At 40.1% G+C, this 23392-nt stretch overlaps 2 protein-coding genes across 2 annotated transcripts; both read right to left on the bottom strand.

Annotated features, from left to right (window-relative positions):
• Nucleotides 1-34: 34 nt before the first annotated feature.
• rft1 (RFT1 homolog) lies at nt 35-5925 on the bottom strand. Its single transcript, XM_088309339.1, has 10 exons — nt 5711-5925; nt 5553-5638; nt 5035-5157; nt 4668-4959; nt 4457-4591; nt 3577-3837; nt 3359-3503; nt 2403-2508; nt 1386-1635; nt 35-1302 (listed from the first exon to the last, which is right to left on the bottom strand). Exons 1-10 carry the CDS (start codon nt 5771-5773, stop codon nt 1138-1140), a joined length of 1626 nt encoding a protein of 541 aa, XP_088165465.1. The 5' UTR covers nt 5774-5925; the 3' UTR covers nt 35-1137.
• A 153-nt stretch (nt 5926-6078) lies between these two features.
• Nucleotides 6079-21190, bottom strand: prkcda (protein kinase C, delta a). The gene is made up of 18 exons (XM_088308754.1): nt 21017-21190; nt 16303-16439; nt 15998-16197; nt 15854-15920; nt 15129-15285; nt 14791-14822; nt 13518-13603; nt 12929-13058; nt 12740-12840; nt 12183-12282; nt 11935-12065; nt 11604-11777; nt 11429-11520; nt 9106-9168; nt 8690-8828; nt 7502-7690; nt 7211-7339; nt 6079-7077 (listed from the first exon to the last, which is right to left on the bottom strand). The coding sequence occupies exons 2-18, from the start codon at nt 16409-16411 to the stop codon at nt 6919-6921; spliced, it is 2058 nt and encodes a 685-aa protein (XP_088164880.1). The 5' UTR covers nt 16412-16439; nt 21017-21190; the 3' UTR covers nt 6079-6918.
• Nucleotides 21191-23392: the final 2202 nt, after the last annotated feature.

Raw genomic sequence — 23392 nt, 5'->3', positions numbered from 1 at the left:
AGTCCATCATTTAAGTTTCTGTCATATCAGGCAGTTTAAAACCAACAAATTTTTTATTAAAAGCATACAAGATAAGTCAAATTTGCCAAACACACTGGATACATCCCATCATACATGTTGACACATACTGCTTAAAACATCTTCAAGTAAAATTGGTAAAAAAAAAAAGACTTCATCCGATTGTCACACATGGAATTAAGTTGGTCCCAAAATAGTCCAATTATCATCCACTCGGTAAATCACACTCAATATTTACATGTGTACATGCTAAGCAAAAATGAGAACGTTGATAGAAATTTCCTAATTTAGAGTACAGTAGAAACTTCTTAATGTAATATTTCATGTCTTAATTAAAAATAGATCAGGAAGGTGTCCCTAATGGGGTGTCCAATGAGGGTACACTTCTTCAAATGTACAGAATAATTACACAGTAACATTATCATACAGATGCATATACGGGGGATCTTAAAATATTTGAGCATTGTGGAAAAAAATATATATATTACATAAATTCACTTCATACAGAGTGAATATTTCATGATTTTATTTCTCCTAATGCTGATTACATTGGTCAAGGCGCTGACGCTGATTTAAAAAAAAAAAAAAAACGACTCTTTTTCTAGCGAATCTGATTTTTTTTTTGTTTTTAAATTTGACCTATAAAAGCTTGCACAATACAGATTTTACGATGCGTTTTTAATTTATAGCTTATGTTTCAGGAAAAAAAATCCATCTGCTGCTGAACCTAATCCTTAATACATAAATATTCAATATAGTGCTAAATTACATAGATTATTTGTATTATTATTAAAACCAGATGGGTGAAAAAAAAAATAATCTGTAAAAAAATAACTTGCATATCTGATTAAAAAAAAAAACTGAAAATATTTTGACCAGCATTATTTTCTTACAGCTAAATAAAACCACAATCTCCACATCTGATGAAATTTGAATATTACTTCAGAAACAACCAAAATAATTTTCAAATTAGGAAATTAAGCAGGAATTAACCTTCGCAAAGTAATCTCCTGTGCATTATCAAGCTTCACTTTTCAACAATATTCTAAATAAATGAGATGCACCTACAATTGCTTCCAAGGTGCAAAAAAAATAATCCACTTGTTGCTGTCTTTTAAGTTATGCGTGTTTTTTCCTGTACTGGGGCAAAAGCTGCGTCCTCACAAACACAATAAGTTGAGTTTCTTTGAGCACAACAGCTCCGAAAACAAAAAGAAGACACACCGCTCCCACGCTGACGTGGACCAACCTGAGGAGCCAACCGCCATCGCAGCAGAAAGCATCCTGGGACCACAAAAAACACTTTCAATCCAAATGCCATTTAAGACCCTGAAGTCCAAATGAGTATGAGAAGTATCTGAAGTTACCTCACTGACAACCGTGACGGCCGCACTGATAACGAGCGCCAGGCACAGCGCCGGCGAGGGCAGCAAGCCCCGCAGGGGTTTCCACCGACTGAACAGGAAGTAGCGGCGAATGTACAAGACGCTGTGCGTGATGCGAAGGGCCATGTTCAAGCAGTTGGCCAGGATGAAGCCCACGCCGCCCGCCCACCACGTAAGCATGTAGGACAGGAAGAGGAAGGACACAGACAGGGCCAGCATCACCAAATTGTACCTAGAAACAAAGAATACAGTGGTACCATCAGTTTGAAAAATTTTGCACACATTTCTAAAATTAGCTTTTCCCACAGAAATTAATGGAAATGTCATTAATCTGTTGCTCCAGTCCCCCAAACAAAAACGCAACTAAAATTATTTCATAAGAAAAATAGCTATTTATAATATTTTGCTCTATAAAAACGCAGAGCAATGACATAATTAAATGTAATGCAAAGAATGAATCAGCTCTGGCCACATTTTTTGTGCTGCTGCTTCTCGTGTGTGCCAGGGACACCTGGTGGTAGAGCTGCACAGTTATCGTACTTCTTTTTTTTTTTTTTTTAATTCTCACTTTCTTGGCCGTATTGATTAAAATTTACCTGATTGTGAGTGATTATTTACATTTAACTCAACTACTGCCAGCCCTTTGCACCGATCGCAAACCTCGAGCGCTAGCGATTGATTTTAGAGAATTTTGACCATTTTTTTCCAAGACCCACAGAATATTGTGTTCTATGATTATTTTACATGAAATCTACCAAATAAAAGAAAATAAAGTTTGATTCGACCTTTTTCCTCAATACTTGGCATTTAACATTAACATTTGTTCGCCTTCTAAGGCATTTTAATGTGGTTGTTTTAACCACACATGTAATTTTCTTTCTTATTTTTTTTATCAATTGAAAGTGAACTTTTATCGAGGGAGACAAAAAAGGGCACCTCTGTATGTATATTTTCCAGTTTGTTAAAAGCGATGTGTTTTGATTGTTTATTTGTCCCTACTTGTCAACCTCCTCCTGGCTCATCGCAGCAAACACAAAACACTCGGTCACGCCATTTACAGCCAGCAGGAGGACGTAGCAGCTGTAGCATCGCAGCAGAGATGGACCTTCAACAAAATACAAAGAAGAAGCAGTGAGCTGCAAATGGTTGTAAAGCCTCTCCAGTGTCTTAAAGTTGTATACTGAGAACAGATTATTCAATTAATACCTTTATGGCAATGTCAATCAATCAATCAGACAATTATGTTCACATTTTTTGGTTCACTTCGTAATTGACATTGAATTACCGGTAAGCAGTTTTTTTTAATAGACATAAAAAAATAACAATTATAATAATAATAATTATTATTATAATAATAAAATGATAAAAATAATAAATAATATTATATTTTGGGGATGTTTATGTGTCATAGCAGCGCTGCCTGTCAGAACTCTACTGGACTCTTTCATCACGCTGCGCTTTGCGCTTCTGCTAACATAGCACTTACATAACATGCTCATCAATTTAATTATCCCAATGAGTTATTGGTAAGCATCCTTGAGCCACTTGAAAGGAACTATAAAAATAAAGCTATCGTTATTAATAGGTCCCGATTTATGAAGCTGCCAAATTAGTCGGGATAAATTTCCAAAACCTCCGACCTCCCCAACCCACATAATTGCCATTCAAAGAAATATTTAGACAAAATTGGCAGATTTTCGCCAACTTTTAAAGTCGCACAAATACTAGAGGACAAAGTATGCTAAAAATGTCAAATGCTCTGCCTGTCATTCACATCTTTGTTGTTGTAAGCGTAAGGACCAAAAAAACATTTTAGGGATTTTTTTTTAAAGATAATCCGCCAGTTAGTCGGTTATCAGGATTGAATTCTGCCAAACGTCGGAATCTGCATCGGCCTTGAAAAAAATCCACATCGGTGAAGCCCGAATTATCATCATCATCATTGTCTATATTACCTGCCCCACTGCTCAGAAGAGATCCACCATATATATCCAGTGCCAGTCCTGAGTAGGCATACCCAAAGACTGCGATAATGAGTCCAATCACCAGCACCAGCTTGAGGAGGCATTGTAGCACCTCTGCTGCGACAGCAACATCTTTCTGAAGACAACAATCACACGATGAACTTAAACTCATCAATATTTTATTCCCAGTAAACCATGCCTGCGCACACCTGTTTCTGGCTTTTCACATCGCGACCTCGCTCCAGCACTTTGGCGAAGAAGATGTAGAAGCTCTCCTCGATTGGTAGGAAGATGAAACGCGCCACCATGGAGCCCAGATTGTTGACGATGTCGTAAACGCCCTGTTCGCCGAAGCTGAGGACGTTCAGGAAGGTCATAACATAGCGCTCGCCTTCGGTCAGGATCTGCTTGAGGAACGACTGCTTGAAGAAGCTCCACGTGAGACGAGCCACGGTCCAGTCCACCGGCGGCTACAAACAAAGAGATGCGCTGAGTTTTTTCCCCTGCATGTAAAGTTTGGAGGGCACCCAGCCCGTTGTCAAAACTGGTAGAACGGGACTAGCTTTGCATTAAGCGGTGTCATTTGTCACTGCAAATTGCGGTTAGACGCCATGAGGACGGAGTGACATTGTAACAGAAACTGTTTCACGCTGCTCGTGAACACATCGTAGAATTTGCTCCTTGAAAAAAAGGGCTTCCTTTTCTGTGCCTGAGAGTTTTGTGAATTCCCAAACAAAAGAATGTAAATGTTTTTTTTAAAGTAGGCCAGCAAATCTGCTTTCGCAGAAAATTATCAAGCAAAAATGTATCAGTAACATGAAAAAAAAGGTCCAGCTACCACTAAACAGGGACTAATTTAGCTCATTTAAAATTGATAACCTCACTTCTTACGAAAACTATCAATTATTATATTTCATTCAGTAACAGGGTCCCTGTATTTATACTTTGTATTTTACAATAATAAGGGATTTAAATAAAAAAAGGAAAAGAAAAAGATTGGTAGTAGCTTCAGCCTCAATTCGAGCCAGGAAAAACCCTGCGCTCTTAATTTTAGCTTGGAAAAAAATAATTGCTAAGCAATCACCTTACCTCTCCATTAGCTGTGTGAGGCATCAGATCTCTAATGTTGCGCAGGGGGAAATTGCTCTCAGTCGCCTCTTTGGACGGCAAGAAACGAAGAAAGTAAACGACATAGCACAGCACCAGGACTCCTGTGTACACCATCTAAAACATACATAAAAAAATTGAAGTCATTCAACTTTCATTTACAAATAACACAAGTTTTGGAGCAGATTCTTACATGAGCAGCAGAGAAGATGTAAAGGCCCCACTCCCGGGCAAGCACCACCAGCACCACTGTCACGCTGCACTTAGCCAGCATGGCCAAGCTCTCAGCGACCACCTTCAGCCTCACAAACATGTGCGCCTGGGCCAGAACCCACAGGGGCTCAGCCAGGAGCTCCTGCACCCCCGCTAGAGCAAACAGCACCACGGCGGGGTTGTAGAAAGGGACTGCTTGAGGGTCCGGCACCTCCAGGAGCCAGAGCCACACAGCTGCTAACAAGACTCCCCATAGCACACCTAGAGGCAACCTGACCGACCAAGACTGCTTTTAAGAGACAAGCAAACATTACACAGCTAACAACACGGAGGTTGGTGATGCTTACGTCAGCCACAGCAGGTTGATGAGCTGCCTCCAGTTGTTCTTCCCCCCAGCAGAGCCACTCAGACAGGCTCTTCGAAAGGCCTCTCGAGACAAAAATACTAACGTGGAGTACAGCAGTGTAAGCCTGAAAATATTAAGACAATAACACACATTACTTAACTACTTTGAGATACATTGGTAGCAAAGTTAATCAGTAGTTTCCAATCACAGAACCGTGAGAGAGCTCATGTGGTAGAGGAAATTATCCGATTTCACTCAATTGGTGTGAAAATTATTAATTTACGCCAAATTATTCAGATCCGTTTAGCTATGACAGCTGCGTGTAGTGAGAATCAGAACAATTAAATGTTGTTCCACATAGATGATGATCTCAGCGTCTTCAAATGCTACAAGTACATCAGACATGAGTTTGACGAAGCTGGTCTAGATTTCAACCTGCCGAAGTAAATTTGTGATATATTGAGAGGAGATGTCAAATACAGAGCTGGCTCGATGAAGTTTGCGATATACTGAACTTACCTGACATTCACCACTCCAATCAGCTCTTTGGATACAAAGCGTAGCGTGAACGCGTTCAATAAGAAGGTGAGCACACGGAACATCACCTGACATCAAACGTTAACATTAGTAGGAAACTTTTTAACACATGTAATTAACCCACGTTAGCATTTGCTCACCTGTAGCAGCACATTATACGAGGCGAGCGTGGACGCATTCTTCAGTACGTCCTGAGAGCTCATTCTGGGAATTGTTGTGCCGCTTGAAAATCTGTTTACCTCAGGTTTTCGACATTAAATGCAGAAGAAATTTATTTCCATCGCATTAGGAGGATATTAGTCTGAGTCCACATGACGCGAAGTCGGCGTCGATTCCACTTCCGTACACAGTTGTACACGCGAAATTTGCGTCATGGCGTCATGAGTGTTGCGCGCGAAGCCATTGGTGGTTCGGCAGCTTGCTTCCGGCCAATGTCATCTTTATTTAAAGCTGCAGTAACACAGATACTCCGTATGAAAACTAAACTAGGTAAAGACAGAAACCGAGATTTGGTTTGGAGGTTTGTTTGTTTAATTGTATTTAAAAGATGAAGACAATTAAAAAAAACATCCACAGCGTACCAATATACACTCTATATACACAATTTCAGCTACTTCAAAATATCATTGTTCGAAGTCGAGCAACATTCATTAACTTTATACTCCTGTGAATTCAAAGTACCGGGTGAGAATGAACAAATGTTTACTTTTTTTAGATTCATAACATTACGGTTCAAGTATTTCTCATCTCATTCAACTATTTCTTGGCGGCTTTATTTGTTATGTCAGGCCAGATCAAATGCTCTGGAATATGATCCACAGGTCAAAGGCTGCTCACCACTGCTAAAGAAGACTGCTGGGTCAATTCCATGTTCATTCGCAAGACGTCAATTCAGTCAAATGAAAAGATGTCATAAACAATAATTCCAGATGACTACATAAGGTTGATTTGAGATCTATATACTGTACAGTTAATCAAGAATCGTTAGTTGCCAGGTTGAACTGATTACTACAAAAACAAACGTACACAAGATGGCAGTCGTGACATAAAATTGAATGTTGAGTTCAGTCTACCACTTATTATTTCTTACAGGCATTACTGTATTATTTATTACAGGCTACACAATAGCTAGACATGCACATAAACACATCAGGTTCAATATATACAGTACCTCCAAATGTTCTAAAAATATTTACTTGTACCCAAGGAGAGTAATGTGTGCTTAAAATTAGGTCACGCAATTTCCGCTGATGGACCAGCTATTTGGCAGGTTTAACCATGTGACACGATAAGTGAACTGCACCGAAACACGAGGTTTGTAAACTCAGTCGCCCTGCTCATTCAAGAGTTACTTCTCTAAGAAGACCTCCATCTTGGGGTTCATGAAAGAAAAGCCAGCAAATGCCGACTGGTCCATGGAGTCTATGAAGTTCTTGTCACTGTGGGACAGTCGAGGCTTCTCGCTCAGGAACTCGCGATCAAAGTTGCTGCAGTCGTTCGGCGCTCTCTGTAATTAGCAGCAAATATCTCCAATTAACCCCCCCCCCTAAAAAAAAAACACCTGTAGCTGTCAGGAATTTGACACAATGGGGAGGATTTCTCAAATTGTGTGCGCGTGCGTGTGCACATGTGTGCCATACCACTTTGGGCTTGAAGGGTGGCTCCACCTCCCTGTTCTCCAAGGCCTCCCAGTCAATGGACTTGAAGAAGGAGTGTAAACGGATATCACCCATGAGCTCAAGCCTGCGTGTGGGATCTCTTTCAAATAACTGGAGGGAGACAAAAGAGGAAAAAAAAAAGTCTATGATTACATTAAAAAAATATTCTGGTTGTAACTATTGATGCTGAATACTGGATCATCAATTCAGCTTTTGCAAAGGAGGAAAGGCTGCTCTGGGATGTACAGTCGTAGTAACTGTGTTGGTACAGACCCGCTCCAGCAGCTCCTTGGCCTCCTTGTTGATCCAGCGGGGATAATGAGGAGTGTCCATGCGGATGGATTCAAACAGCTCATCCTCATCATCTCCGTGGAACGGCGATTGCCCGACGAGCATTTCGTACAGTAACACGCCGAATGACCACCAGTCCACTGAGAAAGAATATTTCTGGCCCAGCAGGATCTATGAATAAACAAAATATGCTTAGCCTACTCATGGGAAAATGCAGTTATAAAGTGAAGGCATAGAAAACAGTTTTTTTTTTCTTTTTTTTTTTGTGCAAATAAAGAAAATATAGAGTAATGTGCATTGACCGCGAATGAAACCGAGAATTCTACCACCAATGCATTCAGTATATATCATCTCTATATCCCTGTGGTTTCTCAAATGCTCAACCATGTGTTTATGATTTGACATGTAAGGGCCAAGTCATACAATCCACATCTGCTTGTCTGCCTCGCGCACAGACCCATCTGCGCTAAACAATGCACAGCCCGTTTTTTGTGTCTGAGTGGGCCGTGCAGGAAACGCACCGACCATCCATTATCTGAGCCGCTTCTTCCCACAGTCGGCAACCGTGCCGCCCTTAAACCTTTACTCATTAAGTTGAATTTTTAAGGCAAATTAATAAATTAGGCAACAGAGTGGGCTAGTGTTTACAGTTCTGAAATTCATGGTTCAGATTTGAGCTGCAGCCATCTTGTATGGAGCTAAATTTGGTGCATGCTTGCGTGTGTTCCCTTCACTGAAGGTTAACTTGTCCTTAGGTACGAACGTAAGTGTGAATGGTTGTTGGTCTATGCTCAATGTGCCCTGCAATTGGCTGGCAACCAGTTCACGGTGTACCAGGCTCTTGGCCAAGTCAGCAGGGAGAGTTTCACGCTCGCCTGCAAATCTAATGAAGATAAGTGCTATACCATGATTTTGGAGACGTTAAGAATCCACAAACGTTTAATATGCGACATGTGCCAGTGATTCTCGCATTAGTGCAGTGATGATATATACAATTTGAAGTCTGTCGGCAAATTTTCTTTTGTACATCTTTGCAGTTCCTGTATCTGGCTTCCTGCCTTGTGAAATTTGTACAGTGATAAAACTTTTTTTTTTTTTTAACATACACATTTCAGTTACATATGCTGCTGGTTGAGCTGCAGTCACAATACAGCATCACGAGCAAAGTACCTCAGGAGCTATGTAGTCAGGTGTACCGCAGAAAGTCGTGGCCCAGTTCTCGCCAAAGGCGTTCTCCTTGCACATGCCGAAGTCCGCGATTTTAATGTGCCCCTCATGAGTCAGCATCACATTGTCTAACTTTAGATCTCTGCAAGAACAAAAAACGAAGCAGCATTAGAAACAAAAACAAGTGGTTGGGAGATTTTTTTTTTCTTTTTAACATGCGAACCTAAACATCGTCCTAACATGACCCTTGAATGTCCTCGGTTGCGCGTCTTGCAGATACCGAACATGCAGTGAAACGTTTGACGATTTATCAGGAAGTGTGAAGACAGGTGTTCATTTTCACCTCACAGTTGCAGCTTGTTTCTTGTTACAAAAATCTTGCTACGTAATTAAAATTAAAACTGCGTTAGCTTGCTCACCTGTAGATGATCCCTTTGGAATGCAAGAACTGAAGGCCGCAAATGATCTCAGAAGAGTAAAACCTGCAATGACAAAGACGGCGAGTAAAAACAGACGTCAGCAAGGTGGCAACCGTGGGAAGCCCAACGCAGGCGCGTACGCGGGGCTCCTTTCAGCGTGGGTGTGAATTATTAAGGAGGACATTTGTATGGCGTAGTAGGCAGACGAATAATGCTGCCATCATGTGAAAGGCGAGTGTGGCACGGAGCCAAAAAGAGTCGAGTATCTCGAGTGATCCGCTTCGTTTGTCATTTGTGTCGGGTTCTACAAGTCACGGCACGGGAAAAAAAAAAAAAAAAAAAAAGTGCCTCACTTAGGTCGGTCAATATTCATTTATATAGAATATATATATATAAGAGGTGCAGTCCACATATTTTCATGCCAGTGTTTCATGAAATATGAAACGTTGGATTAATAAAGTCACAGAATAGTGTACATTGTCATCTGACTTTATGACTAACTGACTTATATTTGTGTCACGTTTTGTTTGGTATCATTTTGCAAAGTTGTGAAAACATAAGATGAGATAAGTAAGATAACAACTCTAAGGGAAGGGAATTAATAAACATAATAATCATGGTTTGATCACCTTAATTTTTGCTTGAGCCTAACCTGTAAAACCAAAACATTTATATATCACAAATATATTTTAAATTGCAATTGAGAGGAAAAAAAAATATCTTTCAAAATCAATCAGCCTGAAAATACAATGAAACAAGTCCAAAAGAAAAAATAAATTGTATTTCGACCAAATTTTGCAGGAAAAATATACCTTTAAAGTCTAACTTGACATGTCAGCTGCAAGATGTTTGATTTGTTTTTTTTTTCTTTTTATGTCAGCACAAACAACTATGAGTGACGGCAATGAAGAAATGATAACCATAGAAGCGGATGGAACTTGCGATGCAGGAAAGGATTTGGCTGCTCAGTACAATACGGACAAAACTTCAAAAGAGTAAATTAGATCTCTTGACTTTGCTTGAACTAAATCAAGTCGTTAAACTTAAAAGTTGAAGTCCACTTGTTTTCGAAGTGTTTTATGTGCTCCTACTTTAGCACAGCCTTGAAGTCAAGTAAGTCCAACTGCTTATGTGAAGCTGGTGTAAATAAATTGCATGACGTTGCTTGTCCTCTGCGATAACTGGGTCCGTTGCTTACAACGGTGCCTCTGCAGAGAGAGAGGCCACTTGAAACTCAGCAAGCAGTTCAGTCGCAGCCAAAGGGAAAATATCGCAGAAGCGAATGGAGCAGATGCATTCGACTCAACCATGACAGCTTGAGCACACACCGAGCCTGATGCTAAATTCCTTATGAGTACATATGAATTCATGGAAAGCGGTTGAAAGTATTCACGCACAATACTTATTTTAAATTTGACCTGGTGAAACAACTTCTTCCATTTGTTAGTTTGACTTCTTCCTTTTTCTTGCGTGTGTTTTTTTTTTTGTGGGGGATTTTAGCTTAGTTTTATTGTGGTTAACTTTTCTTTACACCGTTCTTGCAAAACAGTTAGGATTGTTAACATGTTATTTAAATGAATGAATTCACTTTACATTATTTGCAGCATGACAGAACTGACGGTGTTTGAATTTGGAGGATTTGCACTGCAGTCATGACACAATTACCTCGTTCATCACCCGATAACAGGATATAGCCAGCATTTCAATTCTATGAACTGCTTTCGTAGATATTACAATAGTGTTCTTTTGTGTTTACACTTACGCACGTATACACACAATACCAGGGCAAACTTGCTCTGCCAGCCTTGATGCATGTTTTGTTTTGTTTTCTATTCACGTTGTACAGGTACTGTGGAGAGATGATCACAGTGTGCCACTGTTGCGTTTGTGCTTTTAAGACCTACTGTCTTTGTCAGTGTGAGTTTTAGAAAGGTCAGTTTGACGATTCAGTTCCAGACTTTTTCCACTTTTGTCACCATTGTGCCAGTTTGCTGAAGGGAACGCCACAGCGGCAAGGAGAGAGGTGGGTGGTAGTAATGGATAGCTCCAACAAACAGCACACAGGCACTCAGGCAAGCTCAGTCCTTACAAGGTCATTGTGCTCATGAGCACTAACTGCCAGCCAAGATTCAGCCCATCAGGATACAGTGAAGTCAGTTTAAAACGGGAAAAAAAAAAAAATCCCATAAAGGGAGGGAGACAAAGAGAGGTATACATACAGAATAAACACTGGCTCTATTTGACTTGTGTCTGCTTTCCATTCGATCTTTCATTGTGTGTGTGCGCTAACTAATGAATAAGGAGTTTGGTTTCTTTTTCTTACGTGGCTCTGCCAAGATCAAATCGTCCTTTTTCCTGAATATGAAACATTAGGTCTCCTCCATTCAAATACTCCATCACAAAGAACAGATGCTCCTGCAGTCAAAAACATCTTTCAGTATTCAACATTGATTAATGACGACACCGTTGGAATTGGGAGTGAAGTGAAGCTTAGATACCTTAGTCTGGAAGGTTGAATAAAGGTGCGTGAGGAAAGGGTTATCCCAGGCTAAAGCTAAGACTCTCTTTTCCACCATAGTGCACTCCACATCGTCATCCATCAGCACCACATCTTTCTTCAGGGCCTTGATAGCAAAGTACTCCTCCCGACCTTTCAGTTCTGCCAAGAGAACCTGACACAGAGACGACGCTTATCTATCTAAACTCAATTTTACAAGTAAATGAAAACTTTGCAATCCACGGTCTTGTTGTAAAAACGCGGCATTTGGTGACTACTTCAATCCAAGACGACCCCTGCGTGGCGTTTAAGATGTTGTTGTTGTTGTTTACCTTGCCAAAGCTGCCTTTCCCCAGGACCTTGTGGAAGACAAAGTTGTCCACGTTAATCCGGGTAAGGTGTGTCAGACGAGTTTGAGGCCGCGGGCTGGAGCCATCCCATAATCTGCTATAATTGGTCGACTCTATGAAAAAAAAAATTAAAAAAAATTCCACACACACACAGAGACATTACAGTTTTATTACAATTAAAGGATCACTACAAATAGCAAGTACCAATAACATTTTAGGACATGACTGACCATTGATATCCAGTTCAGATAATTTATTAACCTCATCATAGATTCCAATATCAGAGAGGTTTGCATCAAGGTTTGGATCAGAGCGGCGAGTGAAGGATTTCTGACATGGCAAAAATAAGGACGTTAAAATAACTCAACATACAACAAAGACAATCTCAATTGCTTAGACAATCACTGATTTGAAGTCCTTAAAGCCAGCAAGACACTGACCCCGGTACAACTTTTATACAATAAAAATAAAATAAATACATTTAACATTGAGGCTGTATAAAAGCAAAGTAAATTGAATGTTTTGAGCTCTGTGAGATGTAATGCGGATTAAATTAAATTTCTCTGTTTGTGTAGAATTTACAGCTAGTTGTCTGTGACATTTGGAAGGACTACAAGCAAGTTTGACAGCTGTACATTATTTATTTTGCCAGGTCACTATACTTGTAGTATACAGAATGAAAATGTCATGCAAGAATTGTTTGATTTTTACAGTGCGTTTTGATATCGGACTTGCTGTTCTAAGACTTACGCGTAGAAGCATTCGATGTCGATTTGCAGCAACTCACCTGGCTGACTTGTGTAAGCGCTTCCGCTAAAAGTTTCTGGTTGATCCCACAAAGGTTGGCCACTTTATGTTGACACTTATGGTGAACGTTCATGGAACAATCTTCAAACACAACAAAGTAGTTTACAAAAGAACAATTTGAGTTCAAAATGATGTCTAAATGTCTTGATGGCGTTTTTTTTTCTTTTACCTTCACATTTCAGGCCCTGTTTGACAAGACCCCACAGCATACTTCCACAGTGGTCGCAGAAGGTGGGACTCATGTAGTTGTGGCTCTTGAAACGATGTGGCATGTCGATGTTGAAGCGCTCCTTCTGGAACTGCGGGAACAAACGGGATTCATCCTCTCCATTAGTCAGCCGTGCCAACGGAATCCTCAGGAGTGGTCTCACAGCTTTGCAAATCTGCCTCATCATTCTAGCTCCTTTCAAAACTCGCTTGTAGATCTCAAATTCTTGTTTCTTCCACATTCTGCTGTGCCTGTTGAGTATCATGGAAGCTAATCCCACCATGTGCTCTCCACTGTGTGGATATGTGTGCTTGATCATTTCTATTCAGCTTCTTATCTCTCTCGGTTGGTCTTTGAACAACCTTATCCTTCAATATTGATGACCATACAAGTGGTGGACCCTGCCTTTGTCCTAAACTCTGACCTGAAAACCCACATCATTCAATGCTACCACACTTGCTCATTCTCGTCAAGATATTTACACAGCCAACAAGAGAGGGAAAATGTTGATTCACCTATATTATGTACTGCAGAAAGATGTGTTACGTACCACAGTATCCCGACTGTTTGCGGCAGTGCCAGTGCATCTGCCGATGATTTTGTCGATGCATTTCTTGTGGATGGCCACGTTGCATTCTGATAAAAAGAGAGCACAAAACATTGTCATATGTTGAGTGCACATTAGTAAATGACATGACATTAATATATTAAACTGCGTGAAATGCCCCCGTGAGTGTGGTGGAATTACAGGAATGTAAAGGATTTTTTTTTTTTCTGCTCTCACAACAGGCATTCCATGCAATGCTTAAGCCTTGGTCACGCTTGACCAGTGGCCGGTCGAGCATTTGGTGCCTGGACCTTCAGTGCGGACTCAAGCCAACTGTTAATAGAACTATTATCTCATCACAATCATACAAAGCATCACTATATACAACAAAAATAATGAAAATGTAACTCAAATGCATCATACTCGGGAGACATGCTGATTATTTATTTTGGAAATGACAACACACAAGAGGCTGAAATCTGAGTGGACAAAAAATATGTAATTAAGTTAAATTATGGAACTAACATGAAGTCGCTTGTATGACAATTTGAAGTTTGAAGCTTCCCTGTCTGTTAAAAACTTGTTTTTGATCTTCACTAGAAATGTCCAAAAAAAAAAAAAAAAACACAAACCAAATGATAACTTCCACCTTTCATAATAGAAATGAACAGAGAGGCTCAAAAATAAGTCACAGTCAAAGCACATTTTAAGTTTGCTCACTCGCAGCTACTACAGTATTGACGCGATGTGTCATAATTAACATGATTGCGACTCTCGCCAGGTATAATCGCCACCTTGCATAACACAATTAAAACTTAACCACGCAAAGTAATCCACTTGCGAAAGTTGCGGTCACACATCAATGTATAATGAAGCGATGACAAGTAAATCAGGTCAAAGCCTAAAATGCTGAACGGCAATGAGAGTGCACGCCAGCAGGGGACAGGAAGGAGGGGGAATCAAGAGCCATGTCAGGCAAGGGTAAATTGGTGAACACAAACTTTAAAAAAAAAAAAAAAACTGTCTGATGGAGCTATTGATTGCCAAAAAAGTATAATACAAAGAGAACATATGTTTTATCTTCATTTGCACATTTACATTTGAAACTAACAGGAATAGTCATACCTTGAGTAAAAGTACCCTGCCTCACCATTTTTATTTGTATGCGTTTGTGTTTTTGTTTTCTTCCTCAAATTAAAGGCATGTCAGGAAAATTGTTGCCACTACTTATAGTAATAGCAAATGCAAAGGGACCTTAAAATGACTGATCACTTACGTCCGCATTTGTAGCCTTGCTTGTTGAGTCCCCTGTGAGAGGAAAAGAAACACAAATGTGTCAATTTCATTTTTTTTTTAAAAATCACATCCATTTGAAGTGTTTAGTGATTGATTCTTCGTGTGTTATAATGAGCAGCTTTAGTACGCCCATGATCATTTTGTGTACCCGTGTTTCCTTTTTGCCTCAACTTCCTGCTGAGTGCACCGAAAAGAGTTTCAAAACTATTCAGTGCGTCGCAGCTATCAATGGACTGAGAAGCAATCGAGTTGGTTTTGAAGTTTCCCCTAATTCCCCTGAAAGTTTGTTTATAGCACCAGAAAGTAGGCTGAACTAACCAGACAAAATCTCGGCACACAGAGCAGAATGTGGGCTGCCTGAAGAAGGTGGCGATGAACTCGTGGTTCTTGATGAAGTGGATCTTTGCCTGCTTGATGGCACCTCGTCGACGGTTGAGAGTGGGGGCCTCTTCTTCTTTTGCAGCTCGTTTGCTCTCTGTCGGATACACGGGCAGAAACAAAGTTTACTTCACAGGCATGATGTGTTGATCGTAGTCTATGTCTTTCATCTCTTAATTTCTTGGACGTGTTTGTTTATGCAATTTTGCAGGAATACAGATAAAAGATCAACGTTTGAGACCGCTCAAATTAGCAGCGAAAAAAAAAAGCATTCACCCACTTTGCTCTGTTGCTCTGAAAACCTATTTTCTCAATCAGCCACTTGCAAAGTCCAGAGGGGTCTCTCATGAACACATGCACGCCTCACTTGTATTATTTTAGAGATTTCTGGTTTTCTGTTTGTAACCGTCAGTATCGAGAAAAGAAACCAACAAAAGAAAGAGTGGAAAAACCCGTGACAAAAAGTAGAAGTGCATATTCTATGTTGCAAAAAAATACATTTTAAGTCACTGGTGGTGTTACAGTACTTCAGCATGTTGGATGGTGATGGCCTGCTTTGTAAAATTTAATTCTAAGAAAATTAATAGAAGTATACAAGCGGCTATGTTTTGAGTGCAATGGAAAATGGATGGATTTTAAGACAGATTTTTTAATTTTTTTTTCACCTGAATCCACTCCCTCGAGAAAGTACTGCACTGCCATCATCACTTTCCCGGAAGGCTGAAGATCCACCTGGACACACCAAACGTCACACTTAGAAACAGAGCTATGAAGCAGCTTAACACGCAGAACAAACTGAGACGGTCTACCCAGAATTCAGCACGCCCGTTGGCTTTCTTGCAACGTTCGGCAAGCACAGACACGCCAACCGTGACCTCTGCCAGTGGCTCCTCTGCCGTCTTCATCAGCAGCACCTCGAGCACACGGCCCTCGTAGATGTGTGCGTCAAAACTGGCCTTCCAGGCTGGATACATGGTGGGTTTCCGCTGAACTAGAGTCTTGCCTCGTTCTAGGAAAAAGAAGGAGCGTTGCTCAAAAAAAAAAAAAAAACTTTGCGATAAAAGTACATTAGTAAAGCTCAGCATTGACATCTTCACGTTAATGATATTCTCACCTGTTGTCAAGGCCTCCTTCATCTTGATTGCACAGAAAGGGGGGTCAGTTAGAGGGGGCAGGGCACCCAGCTCGAAAGAGTTGAAGGCAATCCTCAAGAAAGGAGGCATGGTGACAAGTCCCAGAAATCAGCTGCGGCTAAAGACAGAAAAACAAGTGAGTGTTAGCCAGAGTACATCTCAGGCGATACAAGCGACCGCTGAACACACACACCGCGTATCCACCTGGTGCCATTCAACTGAACAATAATGGCTTCCTGGCTTCAAAAGTCAAATGGGTGCCTTTGCTCAATAAAGGTTGGGAAACATTGGTCTAGACAGAATTAGAAGAAGAGGAGGCTCTCCACTAATCATGCGAGGCCGTAGACCGTTTAGAGTTTGAGGTCTGTGTGGTTGGGACAGACCGATATTTGCATTTGATTCATGTGTAATTGGTTCCGCAACACCACAAACAAAAGCAATGCAACTTGTTACACACATCAACTCTAACTCACCTGCGTGTTACGGAACACAAGCAACAATTACGATGGTGTCCATTTGTGAGGTTTAGTTTATATCATAGGGATGCATGCGATATTTACTCGAACTCAGTATTTTTCAATCTTTTCAAATATGTCAGAGCGAGTGTACCCATTTAAGGTGAGTACTTAATGTCTGTAGAGAATCCTGAAGTGCTCAGTTAGCTCATGCAGATGGTTTGAACTCCAAACTTGCTTTGACTTTTGAGGCATATGCGTCTTCAAAATTCCACCTTTTGACCTGTTTGTCTTTGCAACTAATCAACAACTTGAAAATAGGATGCAAATCAGATAAATCCTTTATAGAGTCGATATATGCTGACAGTGAAAAAGATCAATGTCAACCAACACGGATTCAGTCAATGTATGCACGAATGATTCATTACTGGCATGCGTGACTGCAATACAAGTCGATGCAGCTTGACGAAGAGCTGCAACGCGGGTTTTGTGTCCCACTCTAATGTCAAACGCGCCATCATTCCTCACCTCTGCTACTCCACTTCACACACACACACACACACACACTCATGTTTTCTATAAAAGAGAGCAGCTGCAAATACGGACGACATGCCTGCCGCGACAAAGCGAGCCTCTACATGTCCCGACTCCAACACAAGCACTCGGCGCGCCACAGGAAGCTCAGCAATTCCTCAACTCGTAACCGCCCACACTGAGACCAGCAAAGTCAAGCACAGAAAAGCGCACTGGGAACAAAATTGCTCATGAGAAAGAGAAGTTTGTATTTTTTTTGTGCGTGTATGGATGTGCCTGTGTGTGTGTGTGTGTGTGTGTAAAGTCATTCATAGACTGTGGCTACAGTCTTTTGGAGCATAATCAATACACACACTGTGCTATGTGATTGAGGGCAGTTCAGATTGATTTGTCGGGCATGCACAGTTTTGATTTGTCCCCTCGGTTAAATTTAGAAGTTACGCGCCTTTCTCTGAAAGCACATGCCCTCACCGACTTCCCGCCATTCTGCGTCTCCTTCCAATAATGTCATCACTGAGTGACACAAACCTGTGGTTGCAGGCAAGGACGGTTTCTTCATCATTGCACACACAATCTTAGCTAACAGGTTTTACGATTACAACAAGAGAAACAGTTCTGAACATTAGAAGAACATTTCAAGTTAGATAACAGCTTTTAAAACGAGAGTCAATGGAAAGAACGCGCAAAACTCAATCAAATAAAACCTAACTTGTCACACACAGAGCAAACACCACATACAAACGGACTCAACTCAGGTCTCGTCTCTACATCAGGTAAGCAGAGCATCTTTGAACATACTGTACCTGGGATGTGTAAACGCTTCCCACTAGTGGGGGAAATATTGCCGGCACATTTTATAGTAAACTCAAGTCAGCAGCAGCATCTCGAAGCTGGATGGCCTACAACTGCTGACTCATTTCAGAAGCGAGGGTATACATCCTCTGAAGGTGATTTGCTGTCAAATAAAATTCATACATTATACAGCAGATTCGAAAGTCTGCAGTCACATTTGTGATGCGGAAGAGCGAAAGCTCGCAAATCTGCAGCAAATGTTACCCTTCCATGCCGTAAAATCACAGAAGTTGTACAAATTGGGGTTCAAGCCAATTTGGGAGGGTGTACGTTTCAAACAAAATGTGATGTTCAAACTAATATCAGTGTGACTGCAGAAAATTTTGAGAGACGTGTTTTTGTGGGTGATACCTCTAAGGGTACCAGTGGTTGCAATTAGAAATCACAATTTGCCAACCGTGGACTCACAAATGGAACACAATTTAAGTACTTGACTGCTCTTGTCAGCGATGCTAACAACTAGCATGGCTGGTTGTTTTTTTTTAACGCTCTGAATCAGCGATTGAACGTTAATTCAGGGCACCGTTGAGCCATTAGTCGATAACAAGTAGCAACCGTTTGTGCGGCAATGACTCAGGGTCTGGAAAACGACATGCACGTGATTATACAGAATTATCCCATTCTTTAAGGGGGTGTTCAAAGTTTTTAGTCTCACGTCACTAATCCCGTGCTTGCCGTACTATCATTGTGTGGAGCCCTGGAAGCAAAATAAAGTCCTCCACAGTCCACTGCAATGCTTGTCCGGGTTACGTACTTTCCACATACACATACGGTACATATTTGACATGAGTGACTAATAACCATCTTAAAGCAAGCACATTTAGCTAAGTTTTTGCAGAACTGATCTACCCCAAAAAATAAATGAAAGTTTTATTGTTATAAGCATTTAGGGACAAAAAAAAGTTTAAAAAATGTATTATCAGACGATTAATCGGTAATCTAAATTTTATTTTGCAGAATATAGGCATCAGCATTATCTTAAAAAAATAAAATAAATCAATATCGGTCTGGCCCAGCTGCTTAGCTGATTTTCCAGCCCATCCAATTTGGGTGGCGTACACCCGAGATTGGTCGCCATTCAACGACAGGGCATGTAAAGACAGACAACAATTCGCTCTCATAGTCACGCCAAGTGAAAACTGAGGTCCCCGAGTTACAAACATCCGATTTGTGAACACAAAGATCCAAACTCTGAATGATGTCATAAATGTTCGGAAAATGCTGTATTTTTAACCGTGCGCCACATCATACTGTACTGAACTGTAGTTCCCCTTTCTGCTGCAACCCACGCAGAACAGCAACGCTCCATATGCACATTTTCAACACTAAGACACAGTACGAAGAAGAGGAAGACCACTCCGTCAACTTGACAGCTGCCGTTAAACACCACAAAGGAGAAGAAAAAGAATGAAGAAAACTTTGGTTGCCGAATCAGCAATGCTTTTGTCAGTACCTGCCTCCCCTAAAATGGCACCTCAACTGCCTCACCTGAACTTGGCACTCTTAGAAAAATCCATCAAAGACAACACCTCACCTGCGATGATCTGTCTGATGACAACTCGATCACCAACAAGAATTTCTCCTTCCCTCTCCTTTGTATGCACATCATCTACTTGAAGAGTTGAGTAAATAACTTGACTCTTTCAAGTTAATTGTCTCCAATTAACTTTTTTTTCTGCACTTCAACGCTTAACGGAAGAGGAGGGAGGGAGCCAGACTAAATACTGCAAACAGACGCCTTTTTGCTCTGATTAAAGTGCATTGTCCTAAAAACATTTACCCATTTAATTTTTTAAACTTATCATGCTATACATTTCTTCAGTACTAAAAATGTTTAAAAATGTAATGGATTGTGTTCAATGGAGAAAAATAATGTTTTTTCTGTTGTTTTTTTTACCCCAAAAAATTCAAGAACGTCATTTTAGAGCTGTAATTTTAATACCATGGACTTTCTTCTCGTCATGGGTGCAAATCACTACCTGCAAATTTATTGTTGCATGTGGTTTTTTTTATTTATTTGAATTTAATGTTTACATTTAAACATGCACGTGCCCGCTAAGGCTGAATGATTAACCGTTAAAAACAATAAAAGCTATTATTGTAAAAATGCAAGGACAGGAAAGACACTGGCTTGGATGGATGGATGGATGGATGGATGAATGGATGGATGGATCATTTCCTGAGGAGGCAGTGGTTGGGAATTATCGTTCTAGTGTAAACTATTTTGAAGCATGTCATGAAGATGCTTAAACCATCAATCCGGACTGTTACATCTGTGTTAAAACACACACACACTGCCCTTCCTCCACCTAACACAGACAGGTTGAGTGTTGCAACAATTTCCACTACTTAATAATAAAGTGGAGTGAGCAAATGCAAAGCAACTCAATTGCATCGGAGTGAGCAAGCCAATAAAAACAGGACAGTGTTTCATAATTAGATAGAGAACACGATTAAGTTCTAAGGCGCCAATGGCAAAAGTTGGCGGCGGGTTTGTTTGGTTGGTTTGGCTCAGCACTTCTTTTTTTTTCGTGGTCAACCCGGTTGAGTCAAAGACGATGTGACAGCTCACATATTCCAACGCATCCACGCGGCTTATTTGCTTCGCAAGTACTTTTGACGAATAAACTACGGTCAGGACAACTTTAGCGTTATTTAAACCAGCAAGCGTCGCATGGCGTCGTCGCTCAGACATCGTTCATTTGTGAAGCTAGCTCACGCATAAACAGACCGTACGCTTCAATGAGAGACAAATAAAGCGGTGCTATTAAAGTCTCCATGAGGGACATTTTCCACACACGCCCGAACTCGGCGAAAAACTCGACAAACAAATGGTCGTCAAGGACTGGCTCACCTCGTCCGGAAAATTGCCTGTTCTTCTTTCGCCGGCGCACGGAGAAAAGTTTTTCTTTCTTTCTTTTCTTTTCTTTCTCGTCGCCTCCTTTTTTTCAGACTGTGATACTCTCGATTGAGGAAGTGTGGCGCGGCGCGGCGCTGGCGCGTTCCCGACGCCCACCGGCACATAGTGACGTCTACCTGGCGCTCGCTCGTGAGCGCGGACGCGCGCTCCGCGGTGTTGGCGCTAGTTTGCATGCATGCATGTTCGACTACGAAAATTCACGTTTGCCCTTTTTTTCTGATAAGAACAAATAAATTGGAATTTAAGACATTTGCTTTTCTCTTTCTAGAAAGATGTAAAAAAAAATTACATGAAAATGTAATTCTAAATAGAACTTTTTAGTTATTGTCACTGTCATTTGTCGTTTGGTTTTTATTTTGTATTGTATTATCTGTTGGTGTTTTTTAATCCGCTGTAAAGTATTGAGGAATCGATTACGAGTAGTGTTACCAGTCCAGTTACCAGTCTTAGAGGTGATGGTGGTAGTAGTATTACAGTTAGTTTTAGCATTCGCATTATTATTAGTACAATATCAACATTCATATTACTATTAGAATATGTATTATTAGTACTATTAGAGTCAATATATAAATAAAGTTACATTGTATTGTATTGTACTCTGTTATTATTAGTATTGGAATCAGAATGAGTGTACGTTTTCCTATTGGAAAAATGATCATTACATTATATTCTGAGTAGTGTTATTGGAATTATATTTAGTTAATACGATTTGTCATTGTATCGAAATTTCAAAGATTCAACTATAATTAATGGTAGTAGCAGTAATTGTATTAGATTTAGTATTAAAATTAGTAATAGTATTTTATATGTTGTAGGAATTAGTCCATTATTGTACTGTATGTGTTTAATTGAATAAAATCACTCCCTAGCCACAACACAACTAATAATTGGGTTGGATATTGACTGAGATTGGCTAATGAATTTAAAACATAGTTTTTATTATTGTGTTTGCAATTTCTAATAACACAAATATTTTTGTTGCCTTATTTTGTTGCATGAGAAACATTCTACAAATGTTTCTATCCCATTGCATGAGTCTCAATCAAAACTGGGTATTTCTGTTATTGTAAATATAGAATACTGATTGCAACTTTGCATTGGAAGTCATTACATTTTGTAGGTGTGTATACAACATGTTGTAGCAAGAAAGTGTATACTCTTAAATAAATACATATAATGCCTACGGGGGCGGTGGATGAGCTTTTGGCAGTATACAAGGCTGCACCGCATACGCACAAATGCACATAACACATCACACAGGGGCTTAACCCTAACGAGGAGGTGGTAGATTTGGCTCTGTCGCAATAGGATCTTTTTTTGGTCCATAAACAAAATGTCCTCCCACCATAATCTATTTTATGGACAGCACATGTATCTCCTCTGCATGCACCAATGGAAAATGCCAATGAGTACTTCCTCATAAGTTCCCAAGAAAAAAAAATGTTCATGGTCCAAACATACTGGAAGACCAACTGCAGTATGGTAATTATGTTTGACCCGAATTTTTGGCTTTTATCAAGAAAAAAAAGCCGGGTTATCTTTTTTATTTATTTTTTTTTTTCGAGGGCAGGCAAACGGCAGCTGGACTCAAACCACGGGAGTAAGCGTTCAGTTAAAAGTATACACATTCTTTCTGCAGACTGCAAAAACTGGCCTTTAATGCAATTTAGTCTCAGATAATAAAAAAAATAAATAAAAGATTAAAAAAAAAAGAGCAATATGTGAACACAGAGATGTAGTTGCAACAACTGTATGCTCATAATAAAGCATCGAGTGCAATTTGACCTTGTTGGTATAACAAAAGACTTTAATTTAGCAATCCTGCTCCCTTGCAGTGGCGTCCTTCACTAATTAACAGGCGGTTAAATATTTATACAAGTTTGATGAGGAAAAATGTTTTGATGAGTCTTCGTCTTACATGTTTGCGTTCTTGCATGAGCTCTGGTTAAGAATCTGTGCAAGCCAGAGTCATTTTTTTTACTCATGTAAGAGTAATGTTGATTTAGAATATGACACAAGTAAAAAGTAGTTCACCATATAATTACTTAAGAGTAAGTATTTAGTAAAATCTCTACTGTCAACCTTTGAGTACCTGCTGAATAACTTTCTCATTTTCTTTTAAATGGTGCATGAAATAAATAAATATCGTCCAAAAGAATATATGGCAATTTTTTTTAACACACGTGAAACAGCTCAAAAGGCTTACCAGGCAGAGCTATTTATGTATTTTTTTTTATCATTTGATTACTTTGAACTCCAACAGGTGGATTCACATCTTTCATTATTCAAAAACAATTTGAATTTAGCCAC

The sequence above is a fragment of the Idiotropiscis lumnitzeri genome, chromosome 11 (assembly GCF_059441095.1).
Source record: "Idiotropiscis lumnitzeri isolate Australia: NSW breed Sydney's pygmy pipehorse chromosome 11, RoL_Ilum_1.0, whole genome shotgun sequence".
Lineage (NCBI taxonomy): Eukaryota > Metazoa > Chordata > Actinopteri > Syngnathiformes > Syngnathidae > Idiotropiscis > Idiotropiscis lumnitzeri.
The sequence above is the reverse complement of the archived record's forward strand: the minus strand, read 5'-3'. Positions and strand labels throughout refer to the sequence as shown.